At 37.7% G+C, this 20,520-nt stretch overlaps 1 protein-coding gene across 1 annotated transcript in view; it reads left to right on the forward strand.

The window, feature by feature from the left end:
- ZUP1 (zinc finger containing ubiquitin peptidase 1) overlaps window positions 1-20,520 on the forward strand; it is a gene marked incomplete in the record, with an annotated part of 497,787 nt that overhangs the window by 436,677 nt on the left and 40,590 nt on the right. Inside the window, 1 exon segment of the mRNA XM_044063659.1 lies at window positions 17,428-17,648. Coding sequence (XP_043919594.1) covers window positions 17,428-17,648 — 221 coding nt within the window.

A 20,520-nucleotide genomic window follows, 5' to 3' on the forward strand; every position in this document is an offset into this window, starting at 1 on the left:
AGCAACTTGGTCTTCTGTAAATACTTTTACAAAGCACTATATGTTTGATTCCTTCTCTAGGTCCATATCAAGCTTTCTTAGGTCTGTTGTCCTGGACTTTTCTCCTTCCATTTCTCAAATATAGTAAGCTAGAGTAAACTACCCATATAATTACAGGTACTGCAGCAGTGATCAATATGATGAACATAGTACAATTGTGTAAATAAACTTATCATAGTAGTAGATGTATTAGCCACTCTCTCCATTCATCCCCCTTGCTTTTGGGTATGTTTTTTATGCCAGGGTGTAGTTATTTATTTTTTGTTCTTCCTAGCATTGCTCTTTCAGGGATCAGCCACCCTCACTCTGACAGGAAAGCTCTGAAAGGCTTGGCACCCAAGCTTCTCTTTTAGTCAACTTGGCTCAAGCTGCCTGACAGTCTGGGCCCCTTGAAGGTGCCCTGAAGCTTTGGAAGCTGCCCAGCTGTTATATCCTTAGCAGGCTAAAACCCATTAGCTTACACTACTGCAGCGGTGATCATTTGAACATCTATTATTATGGGAAGTTTACTTACACAGCTGTACTTTCCTAAGTATGTAATCATCTATTCCTAATTCATCACCGTGTGTGACTACAGTGTTAGGACTCCTTATGGAGTCAATGTGGAGCCAGTTACTCACATTGGCTGTGATGAAGGTGCAAGTGAAGATGTGTTTGACTGAGGCATGTTATGTGGCTGAGGTTTATTCAAATGAGGTCTTGGCAGCTTAGATTATGATTTCTTTACATTCTTTTGTTAGGTGGTTGAAATGCAGTATGAAGCTGCTTACTGGCATGTGTGTTGTTGGAAAGGTTAGACTTGAAATTTAACAAGCACCTCTCACAAGTAGTATTAGTAAATGACAACATCAAGTGAATGCCAGTAATTATGAAACAGTTGCTACAGTGCCTCAGAGTTCCTAAAGCAAGCAGCCTGGTAACAGAAGAGAACAGAGCCGTCTGCGATCCCATTGTCAGTAGAGACCATTATACCAGTAAATATTAATGACTACCTAGCTGGTTAACTACAGCAGAGATTATGTAGAAGGAGCCCTGACGTGGTAAGCAGTTTAGCGAATGAACCAGATTACATGCTTCAGTTTTAACTTGATTAATCTCAGAAAAACAGTGAGAAATACAGAAAACTGTAATCACTCCCAATAATTCCAAGATGATACTATGAAATTATCCATTGTGGTTCTGTAAGTAAAGTACTAATCTGATTTCCTTTTCATTTTTCCTCATTGATAGGTTACAGATCCGACCCTCATATCCGATTCGGCTGCATTTCCAAGACTTAGATCTGTGCCTTGAGCTCCTCCCTCTACCCATTATGCTGTACATTATTCCCACCTCCTCAGATCTCATTTGCCACCATTGCAACAGGACGTGATTCGAGTCGTGGTGCTATAAGAATGTCTTTTTTGGGTTGTTTACTGCTTTGTAATTGTTATAACTTTTATAGCTCCTATAATTTGATAACTAGTATAACTCTATCCTCCCTCTTGATTATATATTTTCCTCTCACTAGCATTAGGGTTATTTCCTTCTGTCTCTGTTTCTCTCATGCCTGTTGGCACTCTTTATACCTGCTTTATAGTTGGAAAAAAAACTTCCTTTTTGGGGTTCCCTGTTGATTGTTATCTTGTAATTAATGGATAACTGTAATAACTGTAAGCTGTTGTTTTTGCCTTTGCTGTGTGTCTTGCAGTTAAAACTATCCAAGATCTCTGAGTAGCCCTCTAGTTTTAAGAGTGCAATTCTTGTGGCATAAAATCCCTAATTTGGATGCCCATAAGAAGTGCGTTGACTGGAGCCAGAACATCTGAAGACCCAGTGCGAAGTGTGCAGCTCCTTCAACCCTCAAGCCCTCTCAGATCAGTACAACAAGTTAATCCTTAAAGGACTGCTTCCTACTTCTTTTCCTTCCTCTTCTGAGGCTCAAACCCCTTCCAAATCCCAAGGCTCCAAAGAATAAAAAAACAAGCTCTCTTGGTGCATCTGACGGCTCTGTCTGAGCTTCCTGAGAAGAGTGAGAGACCTTCGGATCTGAAGAAGGTTACACCTAGCTGTGATCCACAGATCTCATCTGATCTGATGGGGTTAATCACTATAACAATATCTCCTTTGCCATCAACTTCAGTATTGGATCCCAAACCCTCGGATCCGATGGCTAGGAACCGAACTCCTGAATTTGCCTTAAAATCAGTTTCTCTGGCTCTTCCACTTAAATTGTTCCACACACCAGCAAAACATCCCAGGCCTGCTTTGTCCAAATCTTCTAGGAATTTGACAGGGGCCAATATGGACAGGATGATGCAGAAGTTTCTCAGGGCTCATATCCAGATGGGGGTCTTGCCAACTCCATTCCCTCTTGGATCCATGAGTGCACCTGCCCGGTCTAATCAATCGTCTTTGATCCAGCCCATGGTTTTGGAGTCTGAGGATCCAGGATACCTGAGAAAGTCCACATTGGATCCAAGGAAGCCTCTTCTTCATCTCCGATTTCCCTAACCAGCCTTACTCCGATTTCATCATATCAGAGCAAGTCTTGAATCTGAGAAGTCAGCATCGGGTCCAGGGTGTTGAGTTCAGCTCTGATTCTGTTGGGTCAGTCCCTTCCTCTTGGTGCCTCAGCACTCAACTCTGGTCCAGTTCTTTCTGGAGGGCACAGATCCAGAGCTGGCCCTGTCCTTTCCTGCTCAGCTGCTTCAGCTCCAAGGAGAATGGGAGGAGTTTCCCTGAGTTCATCAGCCTTCTCGGTGGTAGAAAGGAGAAAGGACCTTCTCTTTGCATGTAGATCCATCCTCTCATACATCTGATCCTTCCTCTTGTCCCTCATCGGTCAGAGTGCTGAGCCCATCATTCCTGCTCCTTTAGGTCAGCCTACCCCGGGAAACCTCCATACTCTTTCCCACTGAAGAATTTCCCCATTCTTCCAACACTTCCCCTGAACATTCCACAGAGGAGGTTCCACGGAAGAAGACTTGCAAGAGGATGCACCTAGAGTACCCCAGGGAGTCCCTCACTGAAGACACTTATTTTAATGAGGGAGAAGGATCACCTTGATCATAACCTGATGACATCTTCTGTTGACATCATGGAAATCCTATCAGAAGGGTGGCTGGTCTTCCCAACCTCCTTCTTCTGAAGAGTCAGTATTTCTGCAGGCTTTCAGGGCAGGACAGTATATGCCTTGGGTGACCCCCCCCTCGGCAGATGAACTAATTAACCTAGTTTCTTGTCAGGCTTGGAAGGAACTAGACACTGTCAAACCCATCCTCAAATGCCCGAATAAATTTCTAGAACCCCTGACAGAACCCATTGGAGTAAGGGTGTCCCTGTTGATGCCATAGTTGTGGCAGCAGACACAAAGAAGGGAGCTAGTTGAGCAGAGCTTCTCTGTCGATCCACAGAACAGGGAGTCAGTGGACAGATTTGGAAAGCACATCTATGACTCAAGTCACATTCACACTGAGGTCATTAAATTACTTTGCACACTTTTCCGCTTGCAAACAGATTTGATCAAGGAGCTCTCAAACTCTCTCACTGAAACCATGTCTGTGGAGGACCTCAAGAAGGTCTCTCCCCAACTCGCCTCTCTTTCATCTATTGCTACTTCATCGATGAGGTTGATCTCCCATGCAGTCAAGGATACCTCATGAGCAGTTGGTTCAAGCATAGTCATTAGGAGACATGCAGGGATGAGGCTATTCGACTCTGCAAAATCCTTCAAGATGTTTTTTGTCAATGCCCCCTTCGATGGCTCTTTGTTTGGGCCATCAGTGAAAGAAATGCTTAACTGCAGCGAGCAGGAAGGAAAGATCCTGTGTGCCATGGGAATCAGGTTTTCTACCCCTCAGTGGACTTTTCTAAAAACCAGCGAGGTGGGAAGAAAATGTGGTTCCAGAAATCTCATGGGCCTTTTCAAGACCCACACAGGGATACTTCTTTGAGAGGCAGAGGAGGAGTTTTCAGTGGTAGACATCACCCCAGAGGTAGAGAGGGTCCGCAAAATCAGGGCTTCAGAGACTCATTCTCATGAAGCACTACCCAACTGTTCATCTCTGGAAGCAGTCAGGGTTCATCTTTTCCTGAGCTAGACGCCTGGACACATCTTACAAACAATGTTTTAGTGCTAAGTATAATATTTAGAGGTTATCACATTCCCTTTTCCCTTCCTTCTCTGGGGGCCAGGAGGAAACTCCATGACATTCCACCCAGTCAGAGGAAGTATGCAACTCAAAAGCTTCAAAAGCTTCTACAAAAAAGAATCATCCAGGAGGTCCCAAACAAACAAATAGGATTTGGAACTTGCTCCCACTTTGTTCTGGTGCCAAAGAAAACAGGGGGCTTAAGACCAGTTCTGGATCTAAGCAATCTGAATCAGTATGTAAAGAAGCCAAAGTTCTGAATAAGTGCAGTTCAGTTCATCCTGCCTCTGTGCAAGGAGGATTGGATGTGCACTATAGATCTCCAGGATGCATACTAGAACATCATAATTGACAGGCACTTCAGAAGACATCTGTGCTTTCAGCTGGGAGTCGGTCACTGTCAATTCAGACCACTGCCCTTTGGGCTCACCACAGCCCCCAGGTGTTCACCAAATGCATGGCAGTTGTTGCAGCTCACCTGGGGTTCAAAGGATTCCAGGTGTTTTCCTATTTAGACGATTGGCTTCTCACTGCCCCAGTCAGGCATCAACTTTTACAAGCCAGGGATCACTTGCTTCAGATCTCCAACTCCATAGGTATCACAGTTAATTTTGCCAAATCGAGCCTGACACCTGTACAGAATCTAGAATTTATAGGAACTCAACTGGATACTATGAAGCAAGTAGCTTCATTACCTGTTCATCATATTACATCTCTGAGAAATCAGGTGTGAGACCTACTGTCTTGTCCCTCTTCTCCAGCAAAACTAGTGTTACAAGCTCTTGGGTCACTGTTGGCTGCCATTATTCTAGTCCCTGTAGCAAGATTCATCATGCTAATCCTTCAGTAGACCTTGGCAGTTCAGTGGTCTATTCTTTACCAGCCTCTTTCTGGCCTGTCAGACTCACTCTAATTTGCAAACATCATATTATATGGTGGCTACAGTCAGATGACCTGTTTTTTGGCAGACCATTCTCTTCCCACCCCCAATACCCACATTAATCTTGGACGTTTCCCATTTGGGGTGGGGGGGCATTACAAGGGAAAGATGCTCCAAGGCATGTGGTCCCCCTGGGAGACCAAGCTGCATATCAGTGTTCTTGAGATGAGAGCATGCTTTCTAATGTTGCAAGCCTTTCAAGACATTCTCCTTCTGGAAACTATTGCTATCCATATGGACAACATGTCAGTAGTCTGGTACATCAACAAACAAGGAGCGATCTGTTTATACCCATTGTGCAGAGAGGCCATGAAGGTCTGGGAATGGGGGAGCTCTTCAGATTGCTTTCTAATTACAACCCATATACTGGAAAAAAACCAGCTCGCTGCCAGTCAGACTCAGCAGGTCCATTCTGATTCTTCAAGAGTGGTCCATCAGTCAGTCAGTAGCAAACATGATTTTCAGCCACTGGGACCAGCCTTGGTGTGATTTATTTGCCTCTCCCCTTAACAACAAGTGCAGCAAGTACTTCACTCTGATCTCCCTGATGGAGGAATCACTGAGGGATGTTATGATTCAAAATTAGCCCCCAGGTCTCCTCTATACTTACCCCCTCTTCCATTTATCCCAAAGTTTCTACAGAAAGCAAACTGGCTGAAGAGCTCAGCCATCCTCATTGTCCCCTACTGGCCTCAACAAGTATGGTTCCCCTTCCTTTGGTCTCACCTCAGACATCCTCCATGGATGGTAAAACCAAATCAAGACCACCTGTCTCACCTGTCAGAATTTCGTCATCCCATTCTCCATGCCCTCAAGTTGACAGCACATTTTTTCCACTTCCAGTGATAGTACGATGCTCCAGGCTCGGTCTCCCAGTTCTTGACATCATCTTGGCCTCCCATAAGGCTTCTACTAAAAAGGTCTACAGCAAATAGAAAAGATTCTCTATATGGGCTTCAGAGGTGAACATTGATCCCTTCTCAGCTCCTACTTCAGCCATCCTCTTGTTCCTCAGTACTTTTTTTAAAGAAGGGGCTAGCTTTTGTACTATTGAATTTCAGCTAGCAGCAATATCCAACTGTCACTCTGGACACAAATTCATTTCTCTATCAAATTCCAAGTTATGTAAAGCCTTTATGAAGGGAATCTTCCTCACCAGACCTCTCATAAAAGACCCTTCTCCTCCTTGGGACCTTATGGTGGTCCTTCAGGGGTTGAGTAAGAAAGCCTTTGAACTGACAAACGGTTGTGGTATGAAATGTCTTTCCTCCAAGACAATCTTTTTGGTGGTTAATACTTCAGCAAAAATAATTTCTGAATTCCAGACCTTATCAGCTAGGCCCTCCTTACATTATTTTCCATAGTGATGTAGTATCTCTTCAAAATAATCCTTCCTTTATGGCTAAAGTGCCCACAGAAACTATTATTAATCAGGCCATTCAGTCACCAGTCTTCTTTCCAAATTTTATCAATAAGGGAGAAAATATTTACCTTCTTGATGTTCATAGACAGCTGTGGTTTTATCTTCACAGAACAAAACCATACAGGAAGGCTGACCAGCTGTTTGTATCCTTCTCCCCTAACCACCTAGGTCAAGCAGTTTCCAAAATTACTTTGGCCAAATGGATTACTGATTGTATTTCATCGATTCATTCTCAAAAAGGTTTGGAATTGCCCATGTCACCAGATCTATGGGTACTTCATTTGCTTTTTCCTTTAGGATGTCAATTGATGATATCTGCGCTGCAGCCATTTGGTCAAATAATCATACCTTTGTTACACATTCCAAATTGGATATTGTCTCCAAAAGTAGGGTTTCCTTTGGCATGACAGTGCTCTGGCATATCCTTCCTTGAGGGCCTCCCAAGAATGACATAGCTGGGGACTCTGACCCATCAGTGAGGAAGAATGAAAAGGATAACATCAGATTTAAAAGTTATTTACTTTGCTAACTTGGCATCTGTGTTGTCCATTTTCATTCTTCCTCACCTTCCCTTGCAGCCATCCCCTGGCGTTGTCACTCCTAGAAGGATCTTAGGATGATTTTGGAACACACATTTTTCAGGTTTGAGCCTCAGTCTTTCCTCTGTCTGTCTTGTCTCATCTCAATAATCCAGTGGACAGTAAGGCAACAAACTCACTCTGAGGAGTTAGGGATCATGTAGACCATCATGGGTAGAGGGAGGAGCTCGAGACTTGGATCCAAGTCTTGGAAATGTGGCTGAATTGCATCCAAGGGTCTCATCTGTAACCCATCAGAGAGGATGGGCAACAGAAATGCAAAGTTATGGTAAGTCCATAACTTTTAGTGTACACTGTTGCGCTTAGTGTAGCAAGGCCATGCCCAGGTTAAACAAGAGCAGGGTACAAAGAAAATCCAGTTAGCACAACAAGATTTTTAAAATCTCTGTACAGCACAGCTTACAATTATAAAGTATAGGTCCATGCCTTCTGACTGTATAACCAGTGTTGGTAGCCCATTCATTCCCCATCACCAGGATGAGCGTTGTCAATGGTATGGGCATTGTACAGGCAGACATGATGGGTATTACTGTTTTCTGGCCTAACATTTTTCTCTAAAAAATTTTTCTTTTTCAAATACAGTTGAATAAATTCCATAGTATTTGTATATAACATCATAAATAACTATGTACACTGTTTACATCACCCTGACACTTTAATAGAGCTCAATATATACAGTTACTTTATATGTATAATAATCCAGTTATCAGAGTATATCTGTTCAGTTATTGTAAAGTGTCAATCAATGATAAGAGTTTTATCCATGAATTGTTAATAAATGGCTTAGGATTAAGCCTTAATTCTTTAATTTTAATTTCCAACAATGCTGTGGTCTTCAGTAGGCTGTAGAAGTCTTCCAAAGTCAGTATTGCGTTTGTATTCCATCTTCTTGTTATACACTTCCTTGAGATTGCAAGTATTGTCCATACTAAATACATATTTGACTCATTCAAATGAGGACCTTCGTACACATTTAATAATACTAGAGCTTTAGATAAGTTAAACGATTCCTTAAGTAAAGCTTGTAAAAAGTTTTTAATACCATTCCAAAATGACTTAATTTTAACACAGTCGAAAAAAGTGTGATTCCAATCTGCATTCTGTATTTGCTCACACCACCAACATATTCCCTTTGTGGGAGAATTAATTATAGTAATTCTTTCAGGAGTTAAGAATGCTCTGTGCAAGCATTTCCAATTAAAAACTTTCCAGTATTGTATAAAGGATGTATGTTTTATTGATAATAAAATATTTGATTTAATTTCTTCAGTTAGCTGTATTGAGTGTCATTTTGTTATATAATTCCAATATGAGGATTTGGGTGTTGTTTTATAATTTATCAATATCTTGTAAAATTTCAAAATACTATTTCCCATGTCATAATCATTATATATGATTTCATATAGGTGTTGTGTAAGTTTAGGTATTTCTTTAAATGAAGAATTACTAATTATTCTGCATAAATCTTGTGAATACGTTAGAATGCTTTGCATAGTTAGCCAATCTTGTTTTGGAATTTTGTATGTTGTTTCTATTGTTTGCATATTCAGAACTTTTAGTTCTTTGATGCATTGAAACCGACAAACAAATCCTTTCTGTTCCCAGGAATTAATTATGTGGATAGTTCTTTCTAACTATGAATGGTGTTAAAAGATCAAATCATATTTTTAAATCTATATTTGCATTAATAATTTTTCTAAATGAGTCAATGTAATTAATTGTACAAGTTTTAGTGGGCTTAGTTATGTTATATTATGTACTAATACATAACGTGTGCCATGGCAAATTGTTTTTATCTGTTGTTTGAAATTTTTTTGTAAATCAAATTCATTTATTGATATTACAGTTAGTAATTCTTTCCAATTTGCAAAATAATTTGGACTTAATCCAGTCTGAGATTATTTTAGATATTGATGCTTTTATGTATGTTTCTATATCAGGAAAGTGTAATCCTCCCTGTTCCATGGTCTGATATGATGTTTTAAAGCTATTCTGTTTCTTTTGGGAAACATAACAATTTTATTAGGTGTGAGTTTATTTCTTTGAGTATATTCCTTTCTGGTAACAGTTGTATTTCCAAAGCTATATATAGAATCTTGGGTAGTAAAACCATTTTTATTAATTGTAGTTTATCTTCAAATGTTAATATTATTTTGTTCCACTTTTCCAAAGAGATTTTAATTGTATTGATATTATTGTAGCTTTTTGAGACTAATTTATTATTATTCTTGCATAACTCAATTCCTAGATATTTTAAGGTAGATTCTTGTTTCCGTATAATGTGATTCCCCTTCGCCTGCAATTCTTTTTTTTATTTAAAAATAAAAAAAATTAGATTTTGATTTATTGAAATGAAGTCCTGAAGTTCTGTAAAATGTGTCAATTAAAATAGCTAATTCTTCTAATGTCTCTTTTGTATTGGATAATGTTAATAATGTGTCATCAGCAAAGAGCATTACTTTAGAATTGTATTGTTCATAAACATCTACTCCTTTGATTTTTGTATTGTTATGTATTGAATCTGTCAATATTTCAATAGCCAAAGCAAATAGAATCACTGACTTGGGACATCTTTGTTTAGTACCCTTTGTTATATGTATAGATTCAGAGGTGAAAGGACCTAGTTTAACTTATGCTAAATTATTTGTATATATATTCTTTAGTAGATGAACAAAGGAAGGAGGAAATTCAAATAACACCAGAATTTTGAATATATAGTCCCAATTTAGGGAATCAAAGGCTTTCTCTATATTTAAGCCAGTTATAAGTGTTTCTTTATTTTCTTTATTAACAGAATCTACAAGAGAAGTTATCCTTTTAATATTGTCATGCATGTGTCTATGATATATAAATCCAGATTGATCATTATTTATTGTTTTGGATAGTGGTATTTTAATTTTGTTAGTTAATATTGTCATAAATATCTTAGTCATTATTTAATAATTATATAGGTCTATATGAGATACAGAGGTTTTGGGATTTGTTTTCCTTTAGGATTGGTGTGATAATCTCCAAGAGGGTGGTATTAAAGCTTGTGACTGAATTTCTAATAGACATTTATGGAAGAGGGCTAGTATCTTTGAAGGAAAAAGTTTATATATTTCCATAATTATGCCATCTATACCTGGAGCTTTATTATTTTTACCGTCTTTTATTGTATCTGTAATTTCTTTGTAGGATATGGGTGCTTGCAGATCTAGTTTTAACTTTTCTGGTATTTTTTTATATTAGAGCATTTTTCATCTAGATTTAATTGATCGATATGTATATTTTCTTTTTGGAAGTGTTCCATATACTGATTCCTAGAGGCATCAAGAATGTCACCTATAGCTTTGACATTTTTCCCTTTCTTTTCATGGAAGATTCTTTTAATGTTTATTAGCTTTTGATTGTATTTTAATTCTTGTGGATAAATTATGTAGATATTTGCAAGAAGTGGCCAAGGTATTAATTTTTAGCTTTTCTAAAGCTAAACTAGTTTTATATGTTAGAATTTCGTTGTATTCATTGTTTAATACTTCTACTTTCTTTTTCATCTCCAAATGATTTAGATTTTTTTCGGCTTTTACTGACAAAAGTTTGGATTGTAGATTTAATAATTCAGAATCCTATTCTCTGATTTTTTTTTTTTTAATACCAAGTTAGGGTTTTACCATATATGTAAGCTTTTAATGAGTCCAATATCATTATTTTATTTATCTCTGTGGTGCAATTAATATCTAAGAAGAACTGTAATTCAGATAATAACCAGGGTTTGAACTCTTTAATTTTAGTTATATGTGCTGGAATTCTGGAGTTAAAGATTAATGGTTTGTACCCATTTTGAAGTTTTAGTATCAATGAATTGTGGTCTGAAAAGGGGCAGGGAGTGATTGAGAAATTAATGATTTTAAAGTGTAAGTCATGGGCAGCAAATATTTTATCTATTCTAGTTTGGGTACCAAATCTGTGATCTTGATGGGAAAACAACAAAGATGTATCTTCTTTGAAAGTATCTACAAAATGAAATGATTCTACCCACTTGTTTAAAGCTTTTGATACAGCAGATTTACGCAGCAGTCTTTTATTTGTAGTTTCAGAAATATCAAATATACAGTTAAAATCTCCTCCTAATATTAAGTTGCCTTTATAATTATTGGAAATGAAATCCAAGTGTTTTTTAACAGTTCCTGCTCCAATGCCTGGGAACCAGTTTAGATTGGCTAGGGTCTATATTCTGTTATTATATTTAACTGTTACTAATGCTATAATGCCTTCTTTATCTTCATATTTATAAATGATTTCTGGGTTAATCACATTTGTTTTCCATAAAATTGTTACCCCTTTTGTCTTTGTCTTATAAGTGGATTGCGCCAATTTCAAATTCCTTAGGATTCCATTTGTAATTGTCGTTTGTTTTGAAATGAGTTTCTTAAAAGAAAACAATTTGTACTTTGTTCAGTTTTAAATATTTCAGTAGATTTGATCTCTTGCTAGGATTGTTTAAGCCATTGGTATTTAAAGATAATAAAGTTAAATCTATCTTAGGTTATTTAGACTATGTATTTTTGTTTTGTTGTGACTGTTAAACATTTTCCTCTGATAACTATAAAGTATATGTTTGAGCTTTTAAAGGAAATGATCAGTTTTATACTTTGAGTGTTTACCAATAAAGTAATGTTTTGGTCAGGCATACTAAAAATGTTTTTGAGAAATAAATTTAAATTAGTAAATGTTAACACAACAAAGATCCACACTAGCCATAGAATGAAAATCATTCCTAATCTGATGGATAAACCTAAGTCCATCAGAATAGCACTCATACCTTGACAATCCAGAGCATATGAGCTCCATAAATTGAATTATCATATGGAGAATATTTATAATAGGAATAAGCAGTATTTATATTATTTTGAACAGATATAGTACTATTGTAGATTAGAATTCTAATACAATATAAATGTGTACTTATTGTATAACTAATTAATATTTACATGAAAGCTAGATGACAAGCAAGTCAATCATAGTAAAGTAAGATGTATCATATATAAAACCTCAGTAAAATATTATAGCATGCAGTTATTTAACATATTTACCCTTATTGATGAAGTCTTTCAAAACTTATTACTTAATATAAATAGATGGTAATAATATGTGCACCTAATGTTTACTGGATATATCAGAAGTTATATTTCATTGTTCACCAGCATTTAAGTAATCACTTTGTTTGTTGCTAACTTACTTAAAGCATCAAGTTTTTTTTATGTAAACATAGATGAAAGTTAGTGCATTTTAATTATCAGTGCATCCCCCCCATTTCCTACACATAAGGATTTTCATATCTGTCATTTCTTATAAAATGAGTGAAACTGTAGGTTAAAAACAACAAATTCACTTATTGTGATTAATGATTACAAGTCCCTTTCCATATTCATAAATTGCCATCTTATGGCATATACTGAAAATTTTTAGATTTAAATGGCAACATTTTATTTTGTATAATCAGCAAAGGTTAAACTGAGTGATTATTGTCAATTTAATACTATTTGTTCAGAATGTGATTGTTACATTCTATGACATTCCTAGTTCAGGTTTCTATTGTTTCCCTTGAACAACTTTGTCAGTTTGATGTCATGTATAAAACATTAGTTACCTTGGTAACAGCTTAAGTGTTATTTATGGTCAAGATGGGTTACAAAACCACAATTCAAGTTAAAGCAATTATATGACTTGTTATGCACATTTACGTATATGAGAAAATCATCATGCTTCCCCTTGATGTTCAGTATAGTGTATGACATGTATGACAAGTTAAAACAGTAGTGTTATTATACTCAAGCCCATGTTATTAAACTGAGTGTCTGTTGTCAATTTAATACTATTTGTTCAGAATATGATTGTTACATTCTGTGACATTTCAAGTTCAGGCTTCTATTGTTTCCCTTGAACAACTTTGTTAGTTTGATGTCATGTATAAAGCATTAGTTATCTTGGTAACCACTTAAGTATTATATATGGTCAAGATGGTGTACTAAAACTACAATTCAAGGTAAAGCAATTACATGACTTGTTATGCATCCCCTTGATGTTCAGTGTAGTGTATGCCATTTATGACAAGTTAAGACAGTAGTGTTATTCTACACAAGCCCATGTTATTAAAGCCTGTCTTTAATTAAATTCAGCAGACTGCTTCATCTTGTATGACGATTATATATTTTATGACTAGCTTTACTAAAATCATACATTACATAACTATTGTGTGTTTTTTTTCGGCTGTTGCTTAGTTATTTGAGAGACTACAAACTGTAATGCTTATTCTTATTATTAGCTCCTTCCAAGCATGTTTATACAGTCCACAGACTTTAAATTATGAGACACTTCTAGTTTCTTATTTGTTAGAAGTATATTTCCATCCTTACATGCACACATATCAGTACTTCAAGCACGGGCAACAATGCCCATCCAGTGTTGCCAGAATACCATTCACTAGTTCATGTGGTGTGTTTCCAGGCAGTTCTTAAAATATCCAAACCAATATTTGTCCTGTTCCATTTTACCAGCCTGTTCCATGCAGTGGCCAGTCTGCCAGTGAACCACTCAACACATCTTCCATTCCCACAGATATTTCCATGAAGGAAATCTGATGACTCTCTAGCACTTCCCAGCAACCCCAAATACCTCTAGAATCACCTATCCCCATGTGCCCAACACGTCCGAGCAAGCTCACCTCCCAGACCACTGCAAAGGGTACTGCACAAGACCAAGTGCTCTTAGTGTTTCACAATAACTCAGACTTCCACTCTTATGTAAGTCCTTAATGTGTTTGGACCGAAATATATTTTAAATATAAAATTGCACTTAATTTTTATTTTTTTTTATCAAGAATCAACTTAATGAGCTAAACAAAGTATTGGGAGACCATCAACATGTGTACATGTGGTTTAAAACAGCCTATATATATATATATATATATATATATATATATATATATATATATATATATTTTTTTTTTTTAAACCAAAAACGGCATTGCTGAGAATCATCTCGGTGACTCCTCAGAGCCATTAAGCATTATTGTCACTCTGTCTCCATTACCATAGCAATCTGGGAGCGGCTGTTTCTGTTAGTGTGTCTGTGTACTGCATACCAGAGGCTCGCAATGCACCTGAAGCAAAGCTTCACTTCACTGCAACTTCAAGCCAAAGAATAGAGGGCAAACAAAAAAAAATTTCCCAAAAAAACGCCACAACAAGAAACAACACACTCCTCCAGCCTCCCTCCTCTCACTCAGCAGACTTACAAACAAACCATTCTCTGCCAAAATAACCCAAATCACAGTTCCATCCACCCCCTTCCCCTGGATCCAGGCCAAAACACCAAATGTCTCTTCCTAATACACAAGCATCAGTAAACCTCGATCACAAACCGCAACCCACAGCTTCCCGGAGACAAAAACGGCAACATATAAGAGCTGCCAAATACAGCTGCATCCACATACACCATGTCAGGCTTAATCAAACAGCACTCAAAGCTATAATACCTACCATAATTGATATTAACTATGTTTAGACAGAATAATGACATTTGTAGTAGCTGTCAGACACAGCTGCTTCCATGTACACCATATCAGGATTGATCAAACAGCACTCGTAGCTGTGATACCTGCCATAATTGATATTAATTATATTTAGACAGAATAATGATGACATTTGTACTAAGAGCTTGCTACTATTATTCAACCAGGATATACATGACATTTCTAAATCATACTTTAACTGAAGAAGGCATTAGTCTCCATGACAGCATTTTTTCAAAACACTACTGTTACTGCTATTATAAATTTATTACATTTGAGTCTGAACTCTGATGAATGGCACATTGTTGAATTAGTTAATTAATTACTTCAATTATTATAAATAAAATCAATGAAAAATGAACAAGATAAGTATTCATTGAGTTCAAGTAGGGGAATAGAAACTTCTATGTTTGTATTATATGTTGCTTTGTTTGGCTTATATATAATGTAAATAGTAACCCACCTTGACCTACCTTTGTTTGTGAAGAATTATTGGGCTCTTTGAACATTCTGAATAAATCATTAGTGTTTTTCAGTTGTTTAAGAATCCCTCCTTTTTTAAAAAAATAAAGACAGATGACAAGTGATGTACCATATCAGTTGTTACTTTGAGAGATGTAGTTGTAAGAGTTATTTTTTTTTTTGGACAGCTATCTTGGAATCAGTTTTTTGTTTCTTCTTTCTGGCATCAGTCCAAGGATTTGTTTTTTTTTTTTTTTATTCTTTTAAGAGTAGGGGCCATCCGTTCCATTTCTTCTGGGATAGACACTATGTTGTTTTTGATGAATATAGTAGCTTCTTCTAAGTCATTAAAGGTTCGCATCTCATTGGGAAAAATTGTTTTAATCTTGGCTGGAAGGGCCAAATGTGCTTTAATGTTGTTTTGTTTCAACAGTTTTATTATTGGCCATACTTTTTTCCTTTGTTCTAGTATACTGGAAGAGTAATCATTGTCAAACCTTATCAGGCTTTGATTGTATTTTAAGGGTGATTTTCTCCAAGCAGATTTTAATATTAGTTCCTTGTCCAGAAATGAAAGAAATTTTATGACTATGGATCTAGGTGGAGTATTTGTTGAGTTAGAAGCAAGTTTCCTCAGTGCTCTATGTTCCCTTTCAATTCCAAATGAAAGTCCCTCTTTCAAGTCTAAACATTCCGGAATCCAGGTTGTTAAGAATGAAATAATGTCTTCTCCTTCAGTGTTTTCAGGCAGACTAAAGATCCTTATGTTGTTTCTCCTTTCCCTGTTTTCTAAGTCATCTATTTTGTTAAGCAGCCATGTATTCTGTTTAAGCAGAAATTCTTTTTGGAATATTTCCTCTTTGAGTCTCCCTTCAATGTCATTTAGAGAAGTCTCTATATTTGTTATTTTTGTATGGCGTTGCTGTAATAGTTCCTTAAGAGTATCAGTCTGTTTTTGAGAATTTAATTTGAGGTTTTCTAAGTCATTTTTAAAGCCATCCATCTTCAAAGATAGTTCCTGTAAGGTAGATGTCATCAATTGCAGTTCTTTTTTCAAAGCAGCATCTGGATGACAATTCCTTGAGTTGTTCATATTCAGTGACTCAATATATCTCCATGTTACTTGACAGGAAATTTTTTGTACATCTCCACCAAAATTGATATTTATGTAGTTCAGTAGTTTATTTATATATTTCTAACATTTTAAACTTGAAAATATTGAAATTTTCCTTTATTATTGTCGTAGTATATGGAGCTCTCAAAATTCACTGCTCTCATTTGGCCATCTAGGCTCCGCCCCTGGCCTAACATTTTTGATGGCTGATGTGAAGACTTGCTGTAACTTCCCCTGTGGTGGTGATATACACCTTTCTCTACAGTAGGTGATAGTATTGCAGTGAGCTGGATCACCTAACTCTCTCCAGGACAAGTGACCTGAATGTTGACTGCCCACTCTTACCCCAGTGGCTCCTTCAAACCCCTGCCTCTAATTGATCTTGTGTTGAACTTCATGCTTTATGCCATGGAACTAGGAGATTCCTATTCTTGCCTGTTTTGGCAGACCTTTCATTATCCTATTTCTTTTTTTTTTTTGTTAGGGTGTATGTAGTTTTGTCATACATTTGTTAGTTTTTCAGGTTTGGCAGACTGTAATATGTTTCTTTAGTTTGCATTGAACAAGAACTGGTCTTCCTGCATGACAGTAGTAGCTTGCTGTATCAACAACTTCATATTGTGTGTGTGTGTGTGTGTGTGTGTGTGTGTGTGTGTGTGTGTGTGTGTGTGTGTGTGTATGCATATATATATATATATATATATATATATATATAGAGAGAGAGAGAGAGAGAGAGCACCCACTAGATATGGTAAACACACACACGCACATATATGTACATATATATATATATATATATATATATATATATATATACATATATACACACACACACACACACACATATATATATATATATATATATATATATATATATATATATATATATATATATCAATGTTTGAGTGCTTAATATTCATTCCCAAGAGGTGCTTTTCTAAAAAAAACATAGCCTTTGGATTCTGCATGCCAATTCATTTAAATACTAATATATTGTCATTACTGGAAATTGTTTTAGAATCTGTTTGTCAGCTGCTTAAATTTGTGTATGTGGGGGGGGGTTATATGTAGTAGAATCTTCCATATGTTCTTTTCATTTTAATAAGTGGTCAGAGAAATGTTATTGTAGGGTATGTGTCAGAATTTGTTTTATTTTCTTTAGGCCATAGTCGTACTGTCATTGGGCTTGAAGAAAGGATGGATGGATCACTTTGCCTTTTGATTTTTGATCCTGGTTGTATGGCCCATGAAATGAATAAACTGCTGAGTCGAGATGCCACTAGTTTCAATCTCAAAATAATTCGGAGGTTCCTTGGCAGCTTGAAATACAAACAATATCAAACAGTGGTAGTTGAGGGCATTCTTTCATCAGAAGAAAAAAATGTAAGTATTGTCAGAGTAACTGTTCTTTTTTATAATAAACTTTACAATGGAAAATAGAGGTGTTAGACCATCTCTAATGATGCCCTGAAACATAGGCTAGAATTCATAGATAGAGTGCAGAACACAGTGGAAATTAGCAAATGAAGCAGCCAAGTGCAGTGTGTGGGTGAACCTAATTAGCTGAGGGCTGCCTGTCTAATTGAATTCTTTGAATATTTGCAGGTCAGATTCAGCTGCTGTACCTCCTGTCCCAGACATCTCTCCTGAGGCTGGTGAAATCCCATAGGATTGCTCGGTTGTTCCGTCAGATTCTGCTGCCACAACCGTTTTGGGAGCTGGCATGGATCTGTCTTCTCGCACATCCTTGGAAGCTCAGCAGACATCTGTTGCAGATGTTGAGAGGGAACCTAGGTTGATCATATCCAAGGGACCAAGGGACATTCCACAGATTCTTATTCGGGAGGATATTCCCACTACATTGATTGAATGCAGCAAGGGTCCAAACCTCCTAAGGTCTTTAGGGCTGATGTCCCTTTGAAAAAGAAGCAGAAAACAAAACCTATTTCCGCTGCTTTTAAAGATCCCTAGTGTGAATGACAAGATTTTACACAGGGGTTGTTTAATACACTCATGGCCTTGAAGCATCCCAGGGAGTTTCTTTTGCTGCCCCCCCCTTGATTCTCTACTCCTGTTAACAGGCCTAGGGAGCAGAACTCTTTTGATGAGGAATTGGACTCTGGGAAAGAGTTCTTGGCGTACTCTTTTCATATTCTCTCTACACTAGACTGTGGTTCTGAGAAGGAGGATTCCATTAGTCCAGATTCTCCCTTTGAGGAACTTTATTTTGAGGATACTGTCTCTCATATGATGGAATTTTTTAAATGGGACTGTACTTAGGTTTCTGATGTCCAGAAGAGGTATATGAACTCCTCTAAATGGAGTCCCCTAAGCCCTCTGCTGTCCCTCCAGTCCTCGCCGCCCTGTTAGACACTTTTTCTGCAGCTTCTCAAGCTCCTGATTCCCAGCTTCCAGCCCCTAAAAAGCTTGATAGGTTTTATGAGGTGCCTGATAATTGTAAATTTCTTTACAAATGTCCTTTTGACGACCTCTTTATTGTGTCTGTCTCTTCTGACAAACTTTCCAAATTATTGCCTTCTACTAAGGGACAGTAGGGCCATGGAACAGCTGGGCAAAAAGGTGTACACTGCTGCCACTCTGGCCTTTCAGGCAATTATCAGACCTATATGACCAGGTATGTTGCAGCCATTCTTTCTCATGCCTTTTAGGTTATTTCTGACTGTCCTAATTCTGAGGGGAAGGTTTTGTCCCTCTCTTTGATGGGTTCTTTTTCTCAAGTGGTTCAACATTCTATTAAATGTAGTTATGATACAACTGATGCTTCTTCTAGAGCTGCTGCCTTTGGTTCTGTGTTGAGGCATTATTCTTGGCTTCGCCTCCAGTCTTTACATGATTGTATTAAAGCTAAATTGATTGATGCTCCCCTTGATAATAAAAATCTCTTTGGTTCAGCACCTGCTGAGGTTTTTAAGTTCCTGCAGGAAAAGGGCAAGGCCTTGCAGGAATTGAAACATATTTTTGTTTCCCCTATTCTTAAATTTCAGAATAATTATCCTTCCAAGCCTGCCTTTGTACATGGACAGTCTCACTTTCCTCCCCAGGGTAAAAAGGTTTCTAGACTGGCCCCTCCTGCTAAGTCTACTCAGACTGCTACTACTTCAGAGTATCCTTTTCCAGACAAGCCAGGTTCTGTTTGACTGTCTTCTTCCATCCTAGGTCAGGTCCCGTTGTCTGTGCGTCTTTCCCTGTCCCTTCCAAATTGGTTAAGGATCATTCAGGACTGTTGGGTTCTGTCCATCATTCATCAGGGATACTTCAAGGTGTGGAAATCCCTTTCTCCCTTTTTATGTAGTCCTCAACCTCCTCAAGAACAGCTGCTCTTTTTGTGGAGGTACTTCAGAGGTTTTATTCTAGAATGTTTTTGGTTCCCAGGAAATAAGGCACCTGGAGGCCCTTTCTGGACCTTTCTCTGCTCAACACCTTTGTGAAGATCCCTTTTTTCGAATGCTGGCCCTTCAGACTGTGTTTCCTCTTTTTCTTCCTTAGGTTTTCTTGGTCTCTCTCTGGATCTCAAGGATACCTGTCTTCACATCCCTATTCATCCCCTTCTCAGGAATTTTTTGCATTTCTCTGTGTCTTAATTACATTTTCAGTTCTTTGCTTTGCCATTTGGCCTTTCTATTGTCCCTGGGTCTTCATTAAATGCCTTGCTCCTGTGACTGCTTTTTGCAGGATGAGGGAGATATCAATTTTTCCTTACCTGGATGGCCTGCTCATTCAGGCTTTCTCCCCGGAGATGTTGATTCAGCACTTCCTCTATGCTATTTGCCTCTTGCAAAGACTTTACAGTAAATTGCTAGAAATCCTTCCACACTCCTTCTCACCCAAGGCTCTGGCTCTGATTGCCTTTTTTCAATCCTTGTTATGGCCAGGGAGTTTTTAAGGGCTCTGGGTTACATGGCTATCACCATTTCTATGCTTACTCTAACCAGACGTCATATGAGGAAGCTACAATGGTTCCTAAAAGTCAGTATGGCTCAGCACTGTCACCCTTTAGATTTTCTAGTTTGTTTTCTTCCATTCCTGAAACTAGAGCTTCAGTGGTGGATTCATCAGCTGTCTCTCAACACAGGACTTCCTTTTTATCCCCCAGTGCCATCTCATGAACTTCTTTTGAATGCCTCAGACATGGGGTGGGGTGTTTCTATTGGCCATCTCAAAGTTAAGGATCTTTGGCCCATTCGTCAGAATGTGGACCATATCAGCATCAAGGTGCTGAGAGCTCTCCTCCTTA

The sequence above is a fragment of the Protopterus annectens genome, chromosome 1.part0 (assembly GCF_019279795.1).
Source record: "Protopterus annectens isolate FY-2018-M chromosome 1.part0, PAN1.0, whole genome shotgun sequence".
In the NCBI taxonomy this organism is placed as follows: domain Eukaryota; kingdom Metazoa; phylum Chordata; order Ceratodontiformes; family Protopteridae; genus Protopterus; species Protopterus annectens.